General features: G+C 48.4%; 1 protein-coding gene across 7 annotated transcripts; it reads right to left on the reverse strand.

Annotated features, from left to right (window-relative positions):
- Nucleotides 1-666: 666 nt before the first annotated feature.
- zswim8 (zinc finger, SWIM-type containing 8) lies at nucleotides 667-21,121 on the reverse strand. Of its 7 annotated transcripts, XM_047334906.1 has the most exons (27): nucleotides 20,123-21,121; nucleotides 19,537-19,916; nucleotides 13,997-14,150; nucleotides 13,315-13,409; nucleotides 12,868-13,040; nucleotides 12,344-12,451; nucleotides 12,147-12,228; nucleotides 11,575-11,695; nucleotides 11,148-11,358; nucleotides 10,146-10,321; nucleotides 8,683-9,997; nucleotides 8,359-8,490; nucleotides 8,024-8,203; nucleotides 7,662-7,845; nucleotides 7,354-7,461; nucleotides 7,102-7,226; nucleotides 6,670-6,994; nucleotides 6,299-6,454; nucleotides 5,925-6,147; nucleotides 5,394-5,683; nucleotides 4,954-5,177; nucleotides 4,322-4,819; nucleotides 4,025-4,220; nucleotides 3,765-3,938; nucleotides 3,550-3,669; nucleotides 3,070-3,248; nucleotides 667-2,663 (listed from the first exon to the last, which is right to left on the reverse strand). In XM_047334906.1, exons 2-27 carry the CDS (start codon nucleotides 19,712-19,714, stop codon nucleotides 2,460-2,462), a joined length of 5,931 nt encoding a protein of 1,976 aa, XP_047190862.1. In that variant the 5' UTR covers nucleotides 19,715-19,916; nucleotides 20,123-21,121; the 3' UTR covers nucleotides 667-2,459. The 7 variants fall into 7 exon arrangements, with proteins under 7 accessions (XP_047190862.1, XP_047190866.1, XP_047190863.1 ...); XM_047334910.1 differs by having other exon boundaries at nucleotides 4,043-4,220; nucleotides 7,354-7,452; nucleotides 19,537-21,121; XM_047334907.1 differs by having other exon boundaries at nucleotides 7,354-7,452; nucleotides 19,537-21,121.
- Between the last annotated feature and the right edge of the window lie 538 nt (nucleotides 21,122-21,659).

Genomic DNA, 21,659 nt, shown 5'->3' on the forward strand with positions numbered 1-21,659 from the left:
GCTGGAGACAGAGGCGGAGGAGGGAGAAGCGGGTCCCGCCGCAGGTGGCAACTGATGAGATTTGACCTGTGCTCATTATCAATGGGCCTGGTGAGCAGAGCTCAATCCAACCACCTCCTTCTGAGATAACAGTGACAGATTCTCACAGCATGCGTGTAAAAAAAAAAGTAATCAGCCGCACAGATGGATACAGAAACCCTGCTGTGTGGCACGTTGACTGAGAATTATCCACGAGTTGTCCTGCGGAACAGAGCGGGAGAGAGGTGACCACAGAGGCGATGTTAATAAGTCTTTCACCGGCCTCTTAAAAACATGTCATATTTACGTTTGTGTAATGTACATTAACAGTGGAGCTACTTTGTTCTGATTGACTCTTCGTGTAATGGTCAGATGTGACTTATCCAAACCTGAATGTTTTGGCTTTAATTGAAACATCCCTCAAGAATAAATAGAAATGGGGACAACCAAACATGTGACGCATGTGTTGTGAACTACTGAGAAGAATACAAAAGACAGCACCGTGTGGTCATGTTCTGATCCTGCTGCTCCCTCTTGTGGTCACTGTCGTTAGCCCGCAGACAGCCTAAGGAGCCGAATGTGGCTTGACCTCTTGACCTCTGTAGAGAAAATAATGCCACCTCCCAATGAACAGATCAGCCACAGCAGTTTAAGTTTTGAATTATCTTTATTAAGTAAACTCTACACATTCAGTATTGCTTTTTTTAATTATTTATTCTTTTCACTCTAACGTAGAACCTTTTGCAATCAGCACATATAGAACTTTTCAATCAAGCTACACTTTTTTTTTCTTTTAGAGGAATACAAAAATATCACAGTACATTTTCTACTAAGTCACCTTCACCTGTGAGGTCCAGAGCCAATCAGAGAGGCGCATGCTCAGAACCACAGCAAGGTGCCCTGGACAGGGGATGGGAAGTAACAGCACCATGGTCTAATGAGCTGACCACACCGATCCCAGTGAGCGCTTGAGTTCGATTCATCGACACAAGTTCACCGTTTAAGTGTGAACTTTGACGAGGAAAAGGGGGGGGGGATGTAAAATGAGACAGTCACTGTGTGACAGTCCCCACAAAGCCAAACCTCAACTTAATTCTCTCCCTTGTAAAACCAGAACATTGCCCAAAAACCACTTAGCATAAATATCCGTGGTGTGGTTTCTTCATGTGGTCAGAACTGTTGTTCCTGCCCCTTTGTGACAAGGGAAAGGTTTTAGTTTTGCAAATGCAGTTCTGGTTAACTTCATATCCAACAGAGAGCCGTGGACTGCTGCTTCACCACACTTTTTTAAAAGGGAAGCGTCTGGGACTGTCATCCACCCCAGCGACTCCTGTCTGTGTTTTTTGAACTCATCAGTCATTTGAATGCTGGAAAGAAGGGGCCAGGTACAGTATCAGAATACTCCTTAAAGACTGAATTATACAAATCTGTCTTTAGAAGTAAATGATACTGAGTCGTGCTGATGATGTTCTGACAGAGCAAGAGTGAACGTGGTGAGGTTCACAGTGGCCCCTTTTTTCGGTCCAGCGGTGCTAGCCGACCTCTGGTTTTGGTCTGGAGCCGTGTTTTTGTGTCACTCCTCAGACAGGCCCCCCGAAATGTAGGGATTCCACACAACAACAACAACAACAACACCACCTTTAATATTCCCTCAGTCTCTCCCCATTCCTCTCTGCATACACGTCATATTCTATACAAAATTTCAAAAAAGATTAAACAAAATACTGAAAAATCCTAACCCGTACTGACAATATAATTTCTCATATTAAACTTTTTTTTCTTCTTTTTTACTCCTTCTTAATCTTCCTTTTCTCCCACACTGCAAAGATTCAGATCCATAGTGACAAAACATTTAGTGAATGAGGCCTCACAGCACCTACCACTCTGGACAGGAATGTTGCAGCATGAAAATGACTCCCACTCGGTGGTTTCTCGTTCAAAACCAAAACTTAAATTCGACGAAAAACACTGGAAAAGGAGGTGAGGATGGAGGGTGACAGATCCCCTTCGAATGTCTCCAGTGTAGGGGAAATGGAAGAGACGAGTTAGATGCAGAAAGGAGGGAGTACACTTTAATTCCACAGTTACACAAACATGAACCATGTTAAAACAAGAGTGAGGAGTCAGTCAAAAACAGAGGAGAGCAGGGAGGTGACCTGGCTTCTCCCCTGGGTGGACAAACACCCATAAAAAAAGGAAGTCTGTGGGTCAGGGGGTACTGGAGCTGATTGTCCTGCCTGTGTGCTGTGTTCGCCGAGTCCACATTGCAGAGAACAGGCTCCCTGACAGAACCAGACAGCATGAATGTGGCCCGCTCAGTGCAGTGGCAGTAGCAATGTTGGAGGCTGAGGGGGAGGGGAGGCGCTGGGTGGGACTCGTCGAGCTCGGCCCAGACCCAGGCCCAGGCCCAGGCCCAGCACACCCTTGCCCAGTGTGCTGGCTCAGGGGGAGAAGGTTGCCATCTCCAGGGAAATGCGCTGCCACAGCTCCTTGGTCTGCTTGCCTCTCTTCAGATTCTGCAGCACGTCGTTAAACTGCATCATACCCACGGGCGTCAGGCAGAAAGCGCCTCGGGCGCTGCGGATGATGTTGACAAAGTCGTCGTAGTCGGCGGGTGTCAGGTGGATGAGCCGGTGGTGGATGTACTGCAGAGAAAGAGAGAGAGAGCAGGTGTGATTCTATAGGCAGCCTAGGCGGACATGGACAAAACAATGATCAAAGATATGCTGTTATTATCCAGACACAGATTTGTTTGGGGCAGTGTTTAAAAATAGTGTTTGATTAAACAAAGATGCATGCATTTGTGACACGATTCTCTTTTTAGCTGTAGAGCTGTTTTTTTCCAAGTGGATAACCGAAAATATCTCAGGGTTATCTGGTTCCAGACATCTGAACATCTGCCCATTTCCTTGATTTTTATTATTTCATGACTTAGATGCAGTAGGTCTGATGCTCATAACAGTTGTTTCTGACAGGATTACCAACGGCGGCGCATCATCTTTCATTTGCCAGAGTAAGATTAATGGAAGCGTGGACGGAGACGTGTCGTACCTGCAGGTAGGCCTGTTGGCAGCGCTGGACGAGCTGATGGAAAGCAGGCGTCCGGAGGTGGGCATGGATGTGGGCGGGGTTCAGCCTCTGCAGAGCCTCCATGATGATTTCCTGCAGGACAAATGGACTGAGGACTCCCTTTGCTGCTCCGACACAGAACTGGTACACATAGTTGACTCCTGACAGGACAGACCGGGCGAGAGAAGAGTAGGAGAAGATTGGATATTTCATTAATTTCATTTCAGTTTATAAATTGTATTTATATTTTTATATTTTTATATATATATATATATATATATTTTTTTTTTTATATATATTTATATATATATATTTATATATTTATATTGATGAGGCAGAATCAGTGCATTATACAGTTCTCTTTCTGTTCAGGGACGATTGATGAGTGTGCAACATAAGAATACGTAAAAAATAAAATAAAAAAAGAATGGTTGAGTATACGTTGTGTCAGTGCTGGCTCACCTAGCCTCGCAGCCAGTCCCAGCAGCCACTTGACGTCCTCAGTGTAGGGTGGGCTCCTGGAGAAGTTGTTGGGGTGGTCATTGTGAGCCCTCCTGCCCAGCATCTCCAACGCCAGCATACCTGACACACAGAGGAACAGAAGAGATCTTCAGTTAACCTACTCGACTATATGCACGCTGCATAGAGGAAAAGATTAGCCACAGCTAACTCCTCACCAACTCTGTAGGCAGAATGCAGGTAGTGCAGGCCCTGCTGGCTGATTGGCTGGCTGTGCTGCTCGTCGTCTGACGGGAAAGCAGTGCCGACCAGTGAGCCCGGCTGGGAGGAGAGGGAGGGCAAAGTCGCCCCCTGGATGGTCTGGATGGTGGGGCCCGCGTGGACGCTGCCAACTGCAAAACAGAACGAGCACATTGTACTGCTGAGCACTAACCAAACTAACTCATCCCATGGTACAGACCAAGCTGACAAAACTCACGGAGTATGCAGTGCTGACCTGCAACGGTGGTGCTGAGGGGCAGGCCAGTCTCAGCGTGGTAGGGATGGACGGCAATCTGAGTCATGGACGGCACGGGGACTCCGGGGAAGGTCACAGCCGTGGCTGCCATAGGTGGCTGGGGGCCAGCGGCCACCGAGAACGGGAACTGGGCCCCGATGAAGGCTGGGTGCATTCCCTGAAGAGGCACAAACACACACACAAACACAGTTAGGCTAAGTTGTCTCCAAGCTTAATATTTCCTTTTAATTACAAAAAAAATCCAAATGAACCCCTGACCTGTGGATATGCAGCCCCAGTCACGGGGAAGACGGTGGGTCGGGGGACATGTTGCAGAGGGTGTCCCAGGTACTGGGGGGTGCACACGGTGGGGAGATGGGCCTGGATGGTGGTGTAGGGGTGGAGGCCCTGGCTGTGGGGGTGAGCAATGGCCTGCCCGGGCATGGCATGGGACTGGTAGATGGTGGAGCCCACGGAGATGACAGGTACGACGGCTGCCGCCGTGACGGAGGCGGTGACTGTTGCCACCCCTGCAGACTCCATGTTGGCGCCGCTATCAAGGACGACGCAGTTGGATTCTGGGGGCCGCCTGCCCGAGCCCCCGTTCGCCCCGCAGCGGCCAGAGGTCTCTCGCTGCTGACCCGAGCCCCCGCCCACCGACTGCTCATACAGCCAGTACCACTGGTGAGCGACCTCGAACAGAACCTCGGGATACACACCTCCCCCCTTGGCTGCTTCCTCAACTGCCATGCAGGCCTTCTCCAGCATCACGTTGTCCTGGAGGGACACAGAGTCACAGAGAGAGACAGACCTTATTTACTACAATAAAGTCTTAATTTTTTCATCGGCAGGTTTCAGAGATAAAACTAAGTTTTAAATTTGTATTGATTTTCAGACCACTGTAACAGTACCTGCTCTTTGCACTGCACCAGGGCTCTCTGGATTTCATTGGGATTCAGGGCATGAGCATGTGGCAAGCAGCTCAGGGCCAGCTCCGCCGCCGCCCGAACCATGTTCGGGTCCCGTGCCCGCGATGCACGGTCCGCTAGGGATGCCACCTCCGGAGGGGTGAGGTGACCGTCCCAGCACTCCACCAAAATGTTGAGAGCAGCGCTGCCGATCTCCATGGCCTGGCCTGAGTGATGAAAACACACCGGAGTCAGAAAATCTGCGTCTTCATGACACACACACACACACACACACACACACACACACACACACACACACACACACACACACACACACACACACACACACACACACACACACACACACACACACACACACACACACACACACACACACACACACACACACACACACACACACACACACACACACTCCTCCTCACCAGTGATCCAGGACACATGGGAGGAGTAGGTCCTGGACAGCCAGTTGGGTGAGACAAAGTTGTGGAGGCCAAGCGCATACAGGCCAATCTCGAAGGCACACAGGTGCAGGTTTCTGTGGGGCCCCTGGTGGCCCCCGCTGGCCGAGGGCTGGGTGAAAATGGAGGTGGAGGAGTTTCCACCGGCTTTGATCAGCACCGTCTTGGCCAGCTCAAAGTAGAAATGGGCTGCGGCCTCTGAGGGCTGGTTGGGCACATGGGGGGCGTGGCACTCTGGACGTCGGCCTTTGTACCTGAACACAGGTAAATGTACAACAGGTACGTCTTTAGGAAAACTTGCGGGACAAAGGCAGACATTAACAATAAATTACGCCTATGCTGTATCTATCTATATACATTCAAGCCCTTGTTTTAAGCAGAAACTCAATGTTAGCCTCTTAACAAAATACCCTGCTGGCGTTCATCCCAGTGACCCTGCTAATGCACTTCGACTTGTTGTTGTTGTGACCCAATTAGAAGGAAGTGTATGTCTACCTGCTGGTATCATTGCTCTTGGCTCTGGCCCCGCCCCCTGCCCTACGCGAGCCACTGGAGGAGGAGGAGCCCAGTGAGTCCGACGACGAACTGCTGATGCTGTCGCTGTCCTGTCCCCTCCCCCAGGACGTTGCTGCCCAGCCGCCCCGGATTGGCCGGCGGCTGAGGGTGGGGGAACTGTCTGAGGTCGTCTCCGGAGCACTGCTGTCGATACTCGCCATGCCTGAGCAAAAAAACGTGCACATTACGCCACGTTTACATCAATGGTAGGTGAGTTGATGCATTGGCTTGTAAATTCTGTATTTTCTCCAGTGATCTACCAGCCAGATCAGTAAAAAAAACAAACATTTAGACATTATTGGCAAAGTGTGTACCAGTGTGTTTCTTCTTCTGCCGGACAGGTGAGCCCCAGCAACGTTGGCTGTAGCCACAGCGCGCCCCCAGTGCCAGCCGACTGGGCACGGTGGCCTCCAGCTTAAACGGAGCCGTCTCATTCTGCTGGTCACTCGATGAAGGAGCCCCCACTGATGCTGCAAGGTCAGAAACAAGCACAGGTCTTTCTCTGTCGAAGGAGACTCGATACAGCGACACCCAAATGTATGGCAGCACAGGAAATCCACTTTTCAGGAATATGAACAGTGTCAAGAACCTCAGGTAGAATAAAAATGTCTAGTTAAAAATGTCTAACTGCTGTAGATAGTCAACAGGTATAATAATGAAGGGTCAAGGGGGTGGGGGCTCTCACCGTGCTCCCTGGTCTCGGCAGTTCCCTCCCCCGCTGTGCTGCTCTGCACTGTGTTGACTTCAGCCTGATGAGCCACCTCATCTCCAGCCAGTGTCACGGCAGAGGACGAGCTGGAGGAGGAGGCTGCCACGGTGGTCGCAGAAGAAGATGAGGGGGCGTGTTTGGAGACACCTCCCCCGGCAGCTCCGCCCACCCCGCTGTGGCCAGAGGCCGTATGTTTGGACGGGCTGCGCTGGCTGCCGGCCGCTGGTTTGCTGGAGTAGAAGGAGCTCAGAGTCTGAGGCTTGTGGGTCTGACTCTCCCTGTCTAACAACTTGTCCAGGATCTGATGACGGGAGGAGGGGGAGAGAGAGAAACAGATTTCCATGAAATTTTGTAGAGGGGTGGGGCATGAGCCAAGGAAGAACTAATGAACTTCAGGTCAGTGTTTACCTTCTTCAGCTTGCTCTGGTCGTCCTTATAAGTGATCATTAGAGCCAGAGCCAGGTCGCCCTTCACCCGTCGAGTTCCTTCACACAGCAGAGGATGTTCTGCCTCACTGACCGTGGTCTTCATACCTGCAGACACACAGGGATAGAGGATATGAGAGATGTGGTGAAGCAATAAAGAGAGAAACAGAGAAAATGTTGATATAAGAATCTATCCCAGACAGAACTGAAGGAACAGGAAAGTTGTATTTTTTACCAAGTGCAGCAACAGCAGCCACAAAGCCCAGCTCTTCGTCACCCGGCATCTCGTTGTTACGGTTGCGACTCGGTGGACGGGAGCCTGTTGGGGACACCACTGCACAAACAATATGGAGAAGAGTGAAAGGGATGTTAATTTGTGATGTTCCCATTTAAAACGTCTCAATTTAGGCCTTAAAAATTTATTTAAATCTTCCTAAACATCATCTGTAAAAGAGAAATGTAGATTTTTAGTATTACAAGTATAAAAACTACACTTACTCATTTAAAATGATGCACTTCAGTCAAACAACCATTGGTACTTACCTGGGGTACACAGCACATCAAAGATGAAGCTGGCCAACATGAGAGGCAGCACAGGTCTGTAGTCGCAGAAGTTTCCGTCTCTGAGCTGCTCGCCTCGCTCTCTGATCGCAGACATCTCCACCAGGCCCAGAGGAATCTTCTTCAACAGAGACACCACCTCCGACTCCTGGTAGGCCAGCTTCACCTGGTCAGCAAACAAACACACATATGCGTTAATAGCAGCCAGCGGATCCTTTACACTTCTGCATTAACTGGACATCAATTGATAATAACGAATGTATTCAAATCAGTGTTTTATAATATGTTTGATTTCATAACAGACTCATTATTTGAGTGTGTGTGTTTGTGTGAGAGTGACAGACCTCCAGAGCTTTGGTCGATGCCGGTGGTCTCTGGAGTTCCAGGGAAAACATGCCGGTGCTGAAGGCCAGGTTGTGGAGCTCCAGCCGTTCACTGAGAACCGTGAGGAGGAAGGCGGCTTTCGACAGCGTGTTGGTGGCCACCTGCGTCTGACGGGTGGTCGACACCTTGCTCTTCTTACCCTGAATCCAACAAGAGAAACGGTCATGATGTAGAAACAAAACTTAACTTCTGATGAGCAGATTCACAATTTTGAAATTATTTCCTTTGCAGTTGATACTTGCAACTGAGTCAAAGGTTATAGGAGAATGCTGCTGGGTCTTGTGACTGTGTTTACCTTAGTCTGTGGCTGCTCCACCTTCAGGTCTGGAGGATTGGCCAAAAGGTCTCTGGCCAGTTCCACGGCCAGTCGGCACGCCTCATTACTGTAACCGTGAGCGTAGAGGGCCTCGGCACACGCAAACAGCACCTGCACACACACACACAGCAACAGTATGCAGTGTTTGTCTACACTGTGTCTGTAAATATACAATGAGAATCCCCATCACTTTGGTTTAAAAAAATAAATAAATCACACATTCTGTCCATTTGTGCACTTTTATACAACTTGGATCTTCATTTTAGAGTTTAACTCCAACGGGTAACTCTCTTCCCTCCTTACCTCCATGCGTCCCTCCTGTTCCAGCGGTTTGATTCCTGCAAAGATGTCTGGCTCCTCCTCCTGATGGTTGTCAGTGAGTGGTCTGTCTGCCCCGTCCTCTGAGGCAGCACTCAGATAGTATGCCTGATAGTCGTCCTCACCCACAGCTTCTCCTCCTGCAGCAGCTCCACCCGCTGCCTCTGCTCCTTGGATAGCCGGTCCACCTGCAGCTGCTGACCCGTTCCCTGCTGCTACAGCCGGAGCTGGCTCTCTGCGGCCCCGCGGGGCCTTGGCAGATGTTTGAGTAGTGCCTGATTTCGCTGTAGTGCTGGAGGGCTGGTTACTACCTGCCGAGTCTACGTCTTCATCTCCATTCTGGATGGACTCCACCTCTAGCTCGGCTTCTTTTTCTGCGGCGACGGGCGCGTCCATAACAACCACCACTGTCTCCTTGGAGGGGAAGCAAGGTGGTGCAGGCTCTGCAGCAGGAAGCGTGGCAGAGGTGAGGCTGGCACGCTTAGTGTCAAACACCTTGTTCCCCCCGCTGCTGCCGCTGTACTTGCGTGAGTCTCGGAGGAGTGGGCTAGGGGAGGGCAGCATCTCTGGTGGCGGGGGGAGAAACTCAAAAGTGTTGCTGGCCTCAGCCCCCAGAGCCAGACTGCAGCCATCATCCAGGCTGAGCTCAGCCATGTCTGGCTCCAGGGAGCTGTCCTCACTGCTGGTTCTCCGCTTGGCACTGGCATGCTTGCCACCTCCTAACCCTGCACTCCCTCCGGCACCTCCCACGGATGCCCCCTTTCCACTTCCCTGTGTCATTTTCAGCTTCCCTCCGGAGGAGGAACCTGGCCCTTTGTACATGCACTTCCCACCTCCATCTTCCAGGGACAGAGAGACGCCCCCTCCCAGACGGACCAGCATCCCTCCGCCTCCGCTCACTGTCAGACCCTTCCTCTTGGTCAGAATAGTCTCCTTGGGTCGCACTGCCAGCTCCTGTTGAGACAAGTGACCGCCTCCTCTTCCTTTAAAGTCTCCCACACTTTCAGCTCTGCCCCCTCCCCCCGGTTCGGGAGGTTCTCCGCCACCTGCCGCGGCAGCTTTGACCCCTCTCTGATGCTGCACTGCCCTGGACCAGCAAAACGTGGCGCTCTTCTTGTCAGCACTGCAGTACGTGATGCCGTCCAGTGGGTAGGCCACTTCCCAGTTAAAGTAGCAGGACTCTACAGCAGGCTTGAAGCCCTGGAACAGTTTGTCCAGGGACTTGCGGTGCTGCCCCCGCTTCACTATTTCAATAACCTTTAGATGCCACTGCTTCAGCTGGCCTGCCAGCTCCAGACGCCTGGAGGAGAGCAAAGACAGCCTTTACTTTACTACCATTGTAATTACATCACTTTACCATCATATTTCATGACCGAATTCTGAGACATTTAATAAGAAAAAGCCCATAAGCAGTGTGTAGTCTGATTTGAGTGGTCCAGCGGTCTGACCTGCAAGGGCTCATAGTCGGGTCGAGCACCGCCAGCCTCCAGAGCACCACCATCTCATCGCACATGCTGGCACAGGCGTGAGCCGCCACCTCTGACTGGCCGTTGCTGCGCCCAGTGTGGCCGCTCGCACTGCTGTGAGACGCTGACGTCCGGACGCTGTACCACCAGCTGATGATCTGAACACACGAACACACACACGAACACACACACGAACACACACACGAACACACACACACACAGACAGAGACAAAGGGTGAGGTGTGTGTCAAAGAATTTACAATTATATGTTTTTTTTACAGTATAAAAGGTCATAGATTGCCCTGGTACACAACAGTATTTATACACAGCTTCTTTAGTCTCAATAACCACTCAAATCGCTTCACACTCATTAACACATGCAGTCATTCACACGGCTGTCAGGGACACTCTGTAGTTCCAAATATCAAACCATAGAATCTCAGATTACAGGACAACCCGCTCTACCTCCTGAGTCACAGCTGCCTCTTCTGGAGAGTCGTACTATCGAAAAGTTACTTCCTACTGTCCTTTTCTCCTCTGTCTCACTCTTCCTTCTGCTTCAGGTTATTATATTCCTGCCTGGCTTATTAATGGGAGTCCAACCGTTCTGATTAGTCGATGACCTGCTCTACCCGCTGAGCCGCATCTGCCCACAGCTGAGCCTCACCCATTCATCTGAGTGTATATCGCACATGCACAGATGGTAGGGGTTAATGAGGAGAGCACCTTGTGAAGGTGGAATAACAATAACAACTCAGATCAGGATCTGCAGCAAAAAGATGACTAGGAGATCTATGTATTGTTCTGGATATTTCTTGTAAAGATTTTAAGCGTTACCCTTATAAAATGTGAGGAATATTCTGAGTACTTTTCCAACTATTGTCAGCTCCTACATTGAGAGCATGCTCACATATGTTGATTGTTAAATCTTTTTAGAGGGTTTCACTTTCAGCAGTTCAAGGTCGTCTCGTGTTGAGGATGTACCTGTTCGTAAGTGAGGCACTGCTCAGTGAGGATCTCGAGCAGCGGTGCCGCGTTGCTGTCCCGTCGCTTGAACATCTCCCTGACGATGGACAAAAGGTTCCAGATGCCCTCGGGCTCTCTGCCCCTCAGAGGTCGCAGCAGACACGCCCACTCAGCCGCGGCCGGCGGCTCCGTGGACGACAGGTACATGGAGTTCACGTCGCTGTGAATACAATACGCACAAACACGCAAAGAACCGACGTCAGTCACGTAACACTGAAGTAAATCAAACTACGCTCATCTCGCCAATCAAATTAAGAAATATATCCTCATTCCTTCCTATTAACAGTAAGGTACTGTCAGTACTGGCAGTGTTTAAAGAATGAAGTGCAAGTGTGAGCGGGGGTTAGAGCGATGTGCTCCGGAGCTTTACGTGAGTGGTGGGTACCTGAAGACGACAGGTGAAGGCCCACAGAACTTGTGCAGAGTCTTTTTGATGTTGTCGCTGAGGGTCGACTCATCCAAATACCAAGTGCTCTGGTCAGATGCTGAGGGTCCTGCTGTGGGGTCTTCACAAAAGCACAAATACACGTGTTCATATTCAGCAAAGCATTGTGGGGGGAAAATCTGTCCTGCTGCATAAAATCCAGAAAATGATAATTTTCTAATCTTGTTAAAAGATGATCCCCTTCCTGGATCTCTTTTCTCTAATAACTGCAACATTTTGTAGATGGACAGCTGCTCTGCCCAAGTCCTGCCACAGCAATTACATTCTTCGTTCCCAAGGACACAACACATAACACTGCAGTGTAAACAAGTACTCCTTAACAAGAACAGAGGGAATTACAGGACACATCACTGCCATCTACCTGTGAAATATGTAATAATACATACAGGCTGAAACTGATACACTTTGAACGACATGATCAGACGTTCTCCTATGGTAATGTCTCACAGTGTTTGTCGTGACAGCTCAAGTAAGTTCTCTCAGTGTGAGCTCGGACCAAACTGCTACCGTACCTGGAGCTCCGCACACGGTGTTGATGGCGGTGGACTGAGAAGAGAGCAACTCATCTAGCAGCCGCTGGGCTGTGGGTAGGATCTGAAGATACAAAATTGAGTGAGCATCAAAACTCGCTTTTGACAGACATATGACATGTAAATCGTAGAGATGATTGCATTTTCATCAACATTTTGTTCCGTGGGGGGGATTTTACCTGCTGAGGCAGCTCACTGATGAGGTACTGGGCGAACTTCTGGAGCTGGTCCCTCTGCAGCCTGGACAAAGACTCAGAGACCGGAGCCCTCAGACAAACCGCTGATGCCTGCGCACACACACGCACGCACACACACACCAAATGCGATGAGCACCAAGTGTGTAGTCCTTCCACAATCTTGAAACACATGAGGTAACAGAACCTTACAGAAGAATAATTTTTGAAATTTTGGGATTTGATGATTTGACAGTTTCAGAGGTAGTGGGGAGAACACACTCGTAAGTCGACTACGGTAATGTTGCTAGTCGAAGTATTTCGAAAAAATAATTTACATGATTAGCATGTTAATTATTTTTTCACATACCCGATTACTTAAAACATGTATTGTTGTTATTTCATCTTCCCTCTCTGATACATGGCGGTCCATCAATACTTTAGTTCGGTTTTCTGTAGATATCTCTTGATTCTGATGGAAATGTGAAACACTTTGACAGAATTCACTTTGTGTAGACACACAGACTCACGTTGTGGATCCTGAAGAGGCACAGTGCCACCACGTGGGCACACCATTTGGCCCCTGCGCCGCAGGTGCAGCTACAGGAAGTGATGCGGCAGCGGTCGAACATGACCGCCACATTGTACGCGCCTTTGGACTGACCGGACTGACTGGACACCACCGTGGCACTGAGATGGAAGCCTGGCGAACGAAAGGAGCGTCGCAGAGAGATGTACAAACAGAACAAGCAAGACAAAGAAACAAAAAAACTATTTCTCAGTTCTGTATATGCTTTTAAAGGAATTTATAATGTAAAATATTCTTAGAATTACATGATTTACTCAAACTACATGTCATTTTAGCTTAAGTCTACTTGATTTTTATGCTTTACTAAGCAAACTATATTGTGTAAAGTTACAGTTCACAACAGAAATGAAAAGAGCCCATGTATGGTAAGACTGAAGACTAAACCCACCGATCTGCAGGGGGTCTTTGACGGCTCTGATCCTGTAGAGCTGCTCTCCACGTTGGAATTCGTCGGGACTCCCATTAGCCAGGCAGGAATATAACCTGAAGCAGGAAGAAGACGGAGACAGTAGGTTAGAGAGAAGATGTAAGAGGGAAGATTTACAGAAACAAATTACAAATTAGTGAATAATAGTAAAGCACAAAACTGCTTTGAGCCATAGTTTATCCATCTGTCTAATTTCTAAAGCCTGTCCAGGGTTGTGTGTGTGTGTGTGTGTGTGTGTGTGTGTGTGTGTGTGTGTGTGTGTGTGTGTGTGTGTGGTGGGTTGGAGCAAATCCCAGAACACACTGGGCCAGAGGTAAGGTTCACCGAGGACACACCAACTCAGATACAGACGTCCTCGAAGAAAAATGCTTAGAAATAGAGTGAACCAAAGAGAACAGGACGGACCAGAACAATATCATTTCCTACCCTCATTTTTCTTCTGTCACTCTGGTTAATTAGCTTTGAGTTTTGTTCAGTAACAAACACATGGAGTACTAAAAAACTTACAATATAATATACAATTTAATAATTTAATACAGGCATTTATATACATTCACAAGTCCATTTCAAGCTTCAGAGCCGTCAGCGTCTCTCTAATGGGAGGTTAAGATTAAAAAATATCCAGTCTTGTCAGTGATCTCACCTGATGTCTTCCTCATTTTCGGGGAAGCTCCAGTAGGCGATGCGAAGCTGCAGCTGTTCTGGGACGGGGGGGTAGACCTTCTCCACCACCTCGAAAGGGATGTGGAACGCTACCTGCTTGGCGGACAACTCTACCAGCGGGATCACCTGACCATCTGAGGATGAAGGAGGAAGATCAGCTCAGTCAGCCAGATGGGAGAGAGGTTGAATCATGATCTTATCTATGTGACAGGAAAGGTCAAAGGGTAACTGAGCGTTGAACAGTGCTTCTCTGCCCGATCGGCTTGTTTGCGTCAGTCTGTGACGCCTCAGTGCAAAAGCCAGCATCACATCAATCACTCACTCACGTCACTCGCTGGTTTGAGAACTGCCATTTTGAAACCTCGGGTTGGGCGTAAGTGACCACGCCATCTTGTTTTTGGAAACAAGAAGTAACCATATTTGAAGGAGCATGGGGGGTTGACTTTACAGAGTTCAAGGCTGCCTGCCTAGAACTGCATCCATGGGAAGGTACTAACCAATCAATCAAAGGGTATTCACGCCCCAATGACAACTAAAACCACTGGAGGCCAAGATTAACTAAATTCACAGCTGCAACAAGAAATGTGAACCCCACAAACAATAAAATCTAAATTTAGCAAGTTCATTAACAGTTTCAGAGGACAAACTCTTTCTACTTTGGACATGTGCCACCTGCAGGCCAAATCATCATCTCTGCACCCAACATTTCTCCCTCTGAGAGACAGACAGCTTGCCAAGAGGAACCGGAGATATCTGTGTATCAACGAGCCTGACATCTGAGCAGATCCATCAGCTTTGATCACACAGTGCATCATCATTATCATCGCCACCATCACCACGGGAGAATAATGTGCTTTTTGAGGCAGAAACTGTGAACTGGGCCTCAAACTGTTCTGCTCCTCAGCTGATTGTTAATTGGTTGAGCATCATGCTGCTTAGTGTTGTTTTTCTCTCTCTCTGCTTGGGTCTGTTCAGGTCCACCAAGGATTAGATGTGGTCTGATTGTTCTCCATTTTGGATTCGGTCCGACTGTCCTCAGGTGGCGTTTGAACCCTGTTTTTTTCCCCCCCTCAACCTCTGCCAAGGAGGTTATGTTTTCACCCATGGTCGATTTGTTTGTTGGTTGGTTTGTTTGATTGTTTGTCAGAACTACAGAACAGATTTCCATGAAAAAAGGATGGGACACGGGCCAAGAAAGAACCCATTACATTTTGGCACTTGTTCGGACAAAGAGGCAGATCCAGGAAACCCCCCCCCGACACACACACTTTTTGTAACATTTGGGCTCTTTTCACATCTTGCATGGATCTTGGTGGGGGGGGGGATAATTAATTTTTTTTAAGGGAATGATATCTACGAGTGTCTACATTTATGTACGGCCCGGGTTGAATTCAAGGCGGATGTTGAGACCTGGCATATACATATAAAGTAGGGCCCAATCCTTGTGGTCTGTTCCAGATTGGTTCCAGAGATTCTGACCCTCAAGATCTTGCCTTTGCCTCGAGACAATACATGTTGGGTTGAATGTGAGTGAAAACAACAAAATAACAGACCCAAGTCCGAAAGTTGGAAATTCCTACACGAAGGTGTGAGCCTATAGGCACAAATGATCAGCTGACAACAATATGACCCATTTTTGTTCCAAAACTACAGAAAGACGCCTGAGTATGTCTTCCTATCCTGACACGGCCCTAAAAACAGCAAGATCATCGGTGTGTTGTTCTTGTTCCAAAGCTTTCCTACGGTCATTGTAATGTTGATACTGTGACCAATGAAGAAAAAGAATCAAACAGTGTGTGTGTGTGTGTGTGTGTGTGTGTGGGTGTGTGTGTGTGTGTGTTAAAAAAGGGGCAGCATAAGCACAATAACAGGATTGGTATTGAGCATACAGTGGTCTGCCACTGAGAGAAGAAAAAAGTGATGGGTCTCAGATTACAGACCCCATTACCAAGCCACTACTTGTGCTGCTGTTTACCATATATGGAGGAAAGAGCTGTGTTCCTATAATGCCTTCATTGGTGTGTAGGGGCTCGGGGGGGGCTGATGGCTACAGGTCATGGGAAACCTATCAGGGCATCACTCTCGTGTTGTATGTGTGTGTGTGTGTGTGTGAGTATAATCAGTGAGCTGTGACAAAAAAAGCAGGTGTTTGCTTTAAGTGTACTCATGATGGTGGATAATTCATCCGTTACAGAAACATTAAAAGTAGCTGATGCACAAACCTGCCTTTAGAGATAAAGTAATATTCTGTCCGGTGTGAACTCAAAAGCAAGCGACCTTGTCCTTCCTTCCTTTCATCACAGTGCTGCTGAGACGGCTCTCATTAAAGTTCTGAGTGCGTCTCGAAACTAATTCATCTCAGACCTCGTCGTACTGAACGTGAGCACTGACTTGTTATACATACTGTACAGAGCACAAAGCCGAAGTCACAATCTTCAGTCTTTTAAATTGTTGACAGTATTGTAAAAACGTCCACCTGACTAATTCAGTTCCAGCAAATCTTTCCATTTAAAACAGAAAGAGCCAACAACGTGCCAACAACATTTACATTTACTGACACACACACTGACAAGAGCTAAAACCTGTGGAAAGAGAGAGGGGGTGGGGCCGGGTAGTAACAGAGTTCATGTGGCCTGCCTACGATTGGCTGCTGCGGATGAATGACAGCCGGTATGTCCGCCAATCAGCTGCCGGCACAGAGGGACACCATTTACCAAAGCTGTTCCTTTGTAGCTGGTCCAGTGAAGAGCGGAGGACCCCCCTCGCTCTTTTCCCCTGGATCTCTTGCTCTGTTGCTGCCTTCCTCGTTTCCTTCCTGTGTCTCTCCACGGGGTGCGCTCCATTTCTCCGCTGACCAGCGAACACCTGTGGTGCGCTGCTCGGTCGAAATTCCGCCTCTGTTGTTATACACGCTGGATCCTCCACTCCGTTTAAGTGGCATGTACGGATGGATCTATAAATTCATCCAGCTACACGAGGGTCTGTCAGTGTTGTGAAAGCTACTGCTAATAATCACTGCCACGCGTAGCTCATTCCTTCAACACACCGTGCCTTTCACCTGCTGAAACCCCACAGTGTGTACCTGCCCATACCAAACTAGTGACCGTTCCCCTCCCCCGAGTGTGTTTGCAGCCGCTCGGCAGACGGTCAACAGGCTCTTCTGCACAAACCTGTCCCCGCGAACATGTGGATATGCTCCTTTTATATAAGGGTTATTCTCTCCCACTCATTTTTTCCTCTCCGCAGCAGAGAAGGTAATACTGTAACACAGTTCGACGTGGCATTGAAGATTAGAGATCAGAGTTTTCCACGAGTGCCCACAATGTCCAGCTGGGTGCGAATGGAAGCTATCTGGGGACCTGTTGCTGCCCAAGTTATTATTATTAATATACTAAAAATGGTAACAAACGGTATCCATTTACATTTTGCTAACTCATAAAATTTATTTTCATTGCGGTCAGTTGTTGTCCTCATTGTAGAACAACCAATGGACATCTCATTTTTCCGTTGGGATTCCTTCTGTGTTCATCGTTCAGGAGGTTTTAACCCGGAGCCAAATTATCAGCAGACAAAACACAAATGGGACCAGGTAATCAAATCCAGTAAAAACACAGAATAAAGCAGTTTCCAGTTAGACACAGGACGTCCAGAGGGGCTACAAGAAGGGTTGTTTCCTTAAATAGTTTCTCTGATAACTTGAGATTTTAGACATCAAATGGTTAAAATCCTTCCTCCAGTTAAAAGGTTATAGTTATATATTTTTACGGTTATAAAAAAGCAATGGCGACGTGACTCGAAACAGGAGGAAACGAAGTCAGCTGGAAATGTTTTTGTATCCGGCAAAAGAACAGTCGACGTTTATGGAAAACTCTGTATTTACTGTATTAGCCCGACTACACATGACCCCGGGTTACATGAAACCAAAGTGGAAGCGATATTTCTCCTCACATTTGCTTTCACAACAGTGGTCTGTCCCATACAAGCCCTTTTTGGACTTCTGCACATCAATGATCAATCCTGGGATCTCTTACAGGTGACTAGCTGTAGCTAGCTGCAGACAAGTGTGATTGTCAGGCTGCACTCGACGACATTACATGCAATTTTAGACACATACGCAGATACATGTGCAAACTGTACTTACTCATTGGAAAATGACTTCTTCCGTTAGCTCAGTACTCAAGTTGTGTTCGAATCCAGTGGGTGAGAGAGGGAGTGGTGGTGGGACAGTGTGGCAGAGTGGTAGAAGTTAGCAGTAGAGCTGTGAACCAGTGCAATAAAAATCTATAACTCCTCAAGACCCAAAACAGGAAGTCCCATACTTTAGACCCTGTCAGGTGCCTCGGTCTTTCTCATTTTCTGGACCCGGTGGTTTCGTCCACTTTTACAGTCTATGGTCATATGCCACGGCCGGCAGAATTGCTCTAGCACATTCTGGTCCACCATCAACAACTGCTGTCAAATATAGTAATGACAAGTGGATGATAAGTTACTGTGTGATGCGCCCGTTCATTCGATGCTGCTACCTTTTAATACACAGTATGAAAGGACGACCGTCACACTGGTCGGCCTCACCCCATGTCAGTAAAACATGCTCTCAGATGCGCTGGTCCACCTTACAGTAATAAGAAAACCTGGTGTCTCTAGACTTGATTACACCACTTCGATGGCTCATATTAATCCAATATAGAATCCTGGTGCCATAGAATGCAGAATGTGCAAAAGTCACAGCACACCACTGGATCATGAACAACATAAACAACAACAACGTTTGACGATCAGTCATGGGATTTTTTTGCCATGCGCATGGAACGCTTAACGGTTGGAAAACTGAAAAGATTGACCTCCAAGATGTCTGAAAGCAACAGATAAATCGGCCCCTGGTGTCACCAATACCCAACACAGCTATATGAGCATCTGATCAGTGCTTCTCTAACTGGGACAGGAGTTCTTAGTTTGTGGACCGACTTGTAAAAACAATCCACTATGACTATGACCAAGCTGAGTGGAGCAGGTGGACAGATGAACATAAAACAGGTTTCCCATTCAACAGGTTACATTGCTAATGTAGTGTTAACGCCTCGTGTAATTAACTCAAGTGGAGCCTTTCACATGCACACGCACGCACACACACACGCACACATTCATGGAATATTTAAAAGTATTCAGAATGAATGGAGGTGTCTGTGTGTGTGTGTGTGTGTGTGTGTGTCTGACTGTCTCTCTGTGTGTCCGTCTGTCTGTGTGTGTGTGTGTGTGTGTGTGTGTGTGTGTGTGTGTGTGTGTGTGTGTGTGTGTGTGTGTGTGTGTGTGTGTGTGTCTGTCTGTCTGTCTGTGTGTGTATCCGTCTCTGTGTGTGTGTGTGTATGTGTCTGTCTCTGTGTGTGTGTCTGACTGTCTCTCTCTATGTATGTGTGTGTGTGTGTGTGTGTCTGTCCCTCTCTGTGTGTTTGTGTGTGTGTGTGTGTGTGTGTGTGTGTGTGTGTCTGTCTCTGTGTGTGTGTGTGTGTGTCCTCCTCCAACCTTTGATTTTGACAGTGGGGGAGTTGGGCCCGGCGGACTGCTTCCTCCATCCCCTCCAGTTCTGACAGAGGCTCTCGGCCTCCGAGATGAAGGAGCACAGGGAGTCTTCCTCGAACCGGTCCGAGTCTTCGAAGGAGAACCTCTCCCCGTCCTCCCACTCGGCGAACATCAGTTCCATCACATCCAACGTTCAACGGCCCCCGCGTCCAGCGGACTGCGACCGCAGGGCCACGGAGAGAACAGAGGAGTCTCAAGACGACTGCGGGGGGAGGGGAGAGGCCACCAGCGACCAAAACACAGCTGAGAGGCTGAGAGGCTTACCCCTGGGCCCGCGAGCTGCAGCGATATGATCCGAGCTCTGACGAGGCGGGTGGCTCTTTCTTTAAATAGTCAGAAGGGGAAGATAAAGTTACCGAGCGTCTCCCACCAAACTTTTTTACAAAGTGTTATTGAGTTCTAGACTCAAATCCAAACTACTGAATCGATTCAACGACCCCCCCCCCTTCTCTCTCTCTCTCTCTCTTTCTTTCTCTCTCTCTCTCTCCCCCCGTGCTGACTTCTTGTGTCTCTCTCTTCACAAACCTACTTCTTCCCTGCACAGATGATCCTCTCCTCAGTTTGGCTCCTCTGCCATCGATCAGATGTCTGAGCAGAAAGTCATCAAGTTGTTTTTCCCTTCATCCCGACGTCCCCTCCGCTTTCAGCCAATCAGCTGGACCACTTTTGGATATTAGGATTATCTATTGTTGCACTACCACCACTTGTACAAGTGTTTAATCTCTTGTCACCGCACACGAAGACAAAAATAATATATTATTTGAACGTAGCGTCGCTGTTGCCGAATGTCTCCATTTACTCCCCCCGTTGTTAATTGTTATTATGCCGCACTTGCTAACGCGAGTAGCAGTTAGCCGACGTTAGCCCCGAGATGCTAACTGTGCTAATGGCAGCATCCTGGCGCAACTCGAGCAGCTGTCATCCGCCGAGGACCAATGTGTCGAGGTTAAATTGGGTTCTCAACTCCACACCGGGATGTCTCGGCCCCGGTTCGGTCTGCTGCGGTCCAACTACCCCGACGCTAGCTGTTAGCAGCAGAATGCTAACTCCTAACCCCCCCCCCTCCCTCCCCTCCACCACCAATCGGCTAACTTCAGCTAGCTTGAATAGCTGTTTGTTTACATTAAGCGGGTGATGCTAAATACCCTTCGTACAGTGAGGACTACGTGCTAAGCTAACTCGCGTATCGTCTGGACTTTTTTTTTTAAATCCTCGGGTTAGATTTTCGATTATTAATCCCCCGCTCCCAGCTCAACGTTTTCCGTTCTTTTGTATCAGGACTCTTGTGTCTGACGTTTAAAAAAAAAAAAAAAAAAAAAGCTGGTGTATATCCCTCCGTCAGCTCCGGCGCACAGTGTCCGACGAGTCCGTCGGGTTTCTCTTGTCTCCCTTTCGGACTGACACCGGTCGTCCGGGCGTCTGTTCCACCCGATGACACCGGGATCCCCTTGATAATAGCCCGTAAAGCCTTGTTGCCCAGGCTCCCTCTCTCTCTCTCTCGGAGCAGTCTGCCGGGGGAAGATGGCTCACCGCTCTCGTGGCTCCTCCTCCAATCAGCTGATCACAGCTTCCGGCTGCCAGCTCCACACAACAGGCAGCGGCCGCCGGGTCAGACGCTTTTTCAGCTTTTCGGCTCAACGAATCCAATACATACGAGCATTTTGCATAATATAATATATGCATAGAATATTATTGAGTGTACTGTACTGTTCAAACATGATATTGGTCGTGGTTTTATTATTGGTCGTGGGGGCGGGGGGACTTGTTCCCCACAACTTCCGAAAAACATGAAGCGGGCCCCTCCCCCCCTGAATGTTTCTAAATAAATTGTATAGTTGAAAATATATAGAATCCATCTCAACTTTATAATTCACAGATAAATGCAATAACCTACCCTTTGTCAGTTTTATGTCCCCACCATTTGCCAAGCTCTAAAGTCAAAACTTTACTCTACTTATCTATACACAAATAGATAGAACGAGCTCTCGGTCAGGCCCAGCCCCCGCTCCTCCAAATATGGTATAAAAACAGCATGCAAAACTGTAGGCTTCAAATGGGTGACGTCA

Source organism: Scophthalmus maximus, chromosome 10 (assembly GCF_022379125.1).
Source record: "Scophthalmus maximus strain ysfricsl-2021 chromosome 10, ASM2237912v1, whole genome shotgun sequence".
Classification (NCBI taxonomy): Eukaryota; Metazoa; Chordata; class Actinopteri; order Pleuronectiformes; family Scophthalmidae; genus Scophthalmus; species Scophthalmus maximus.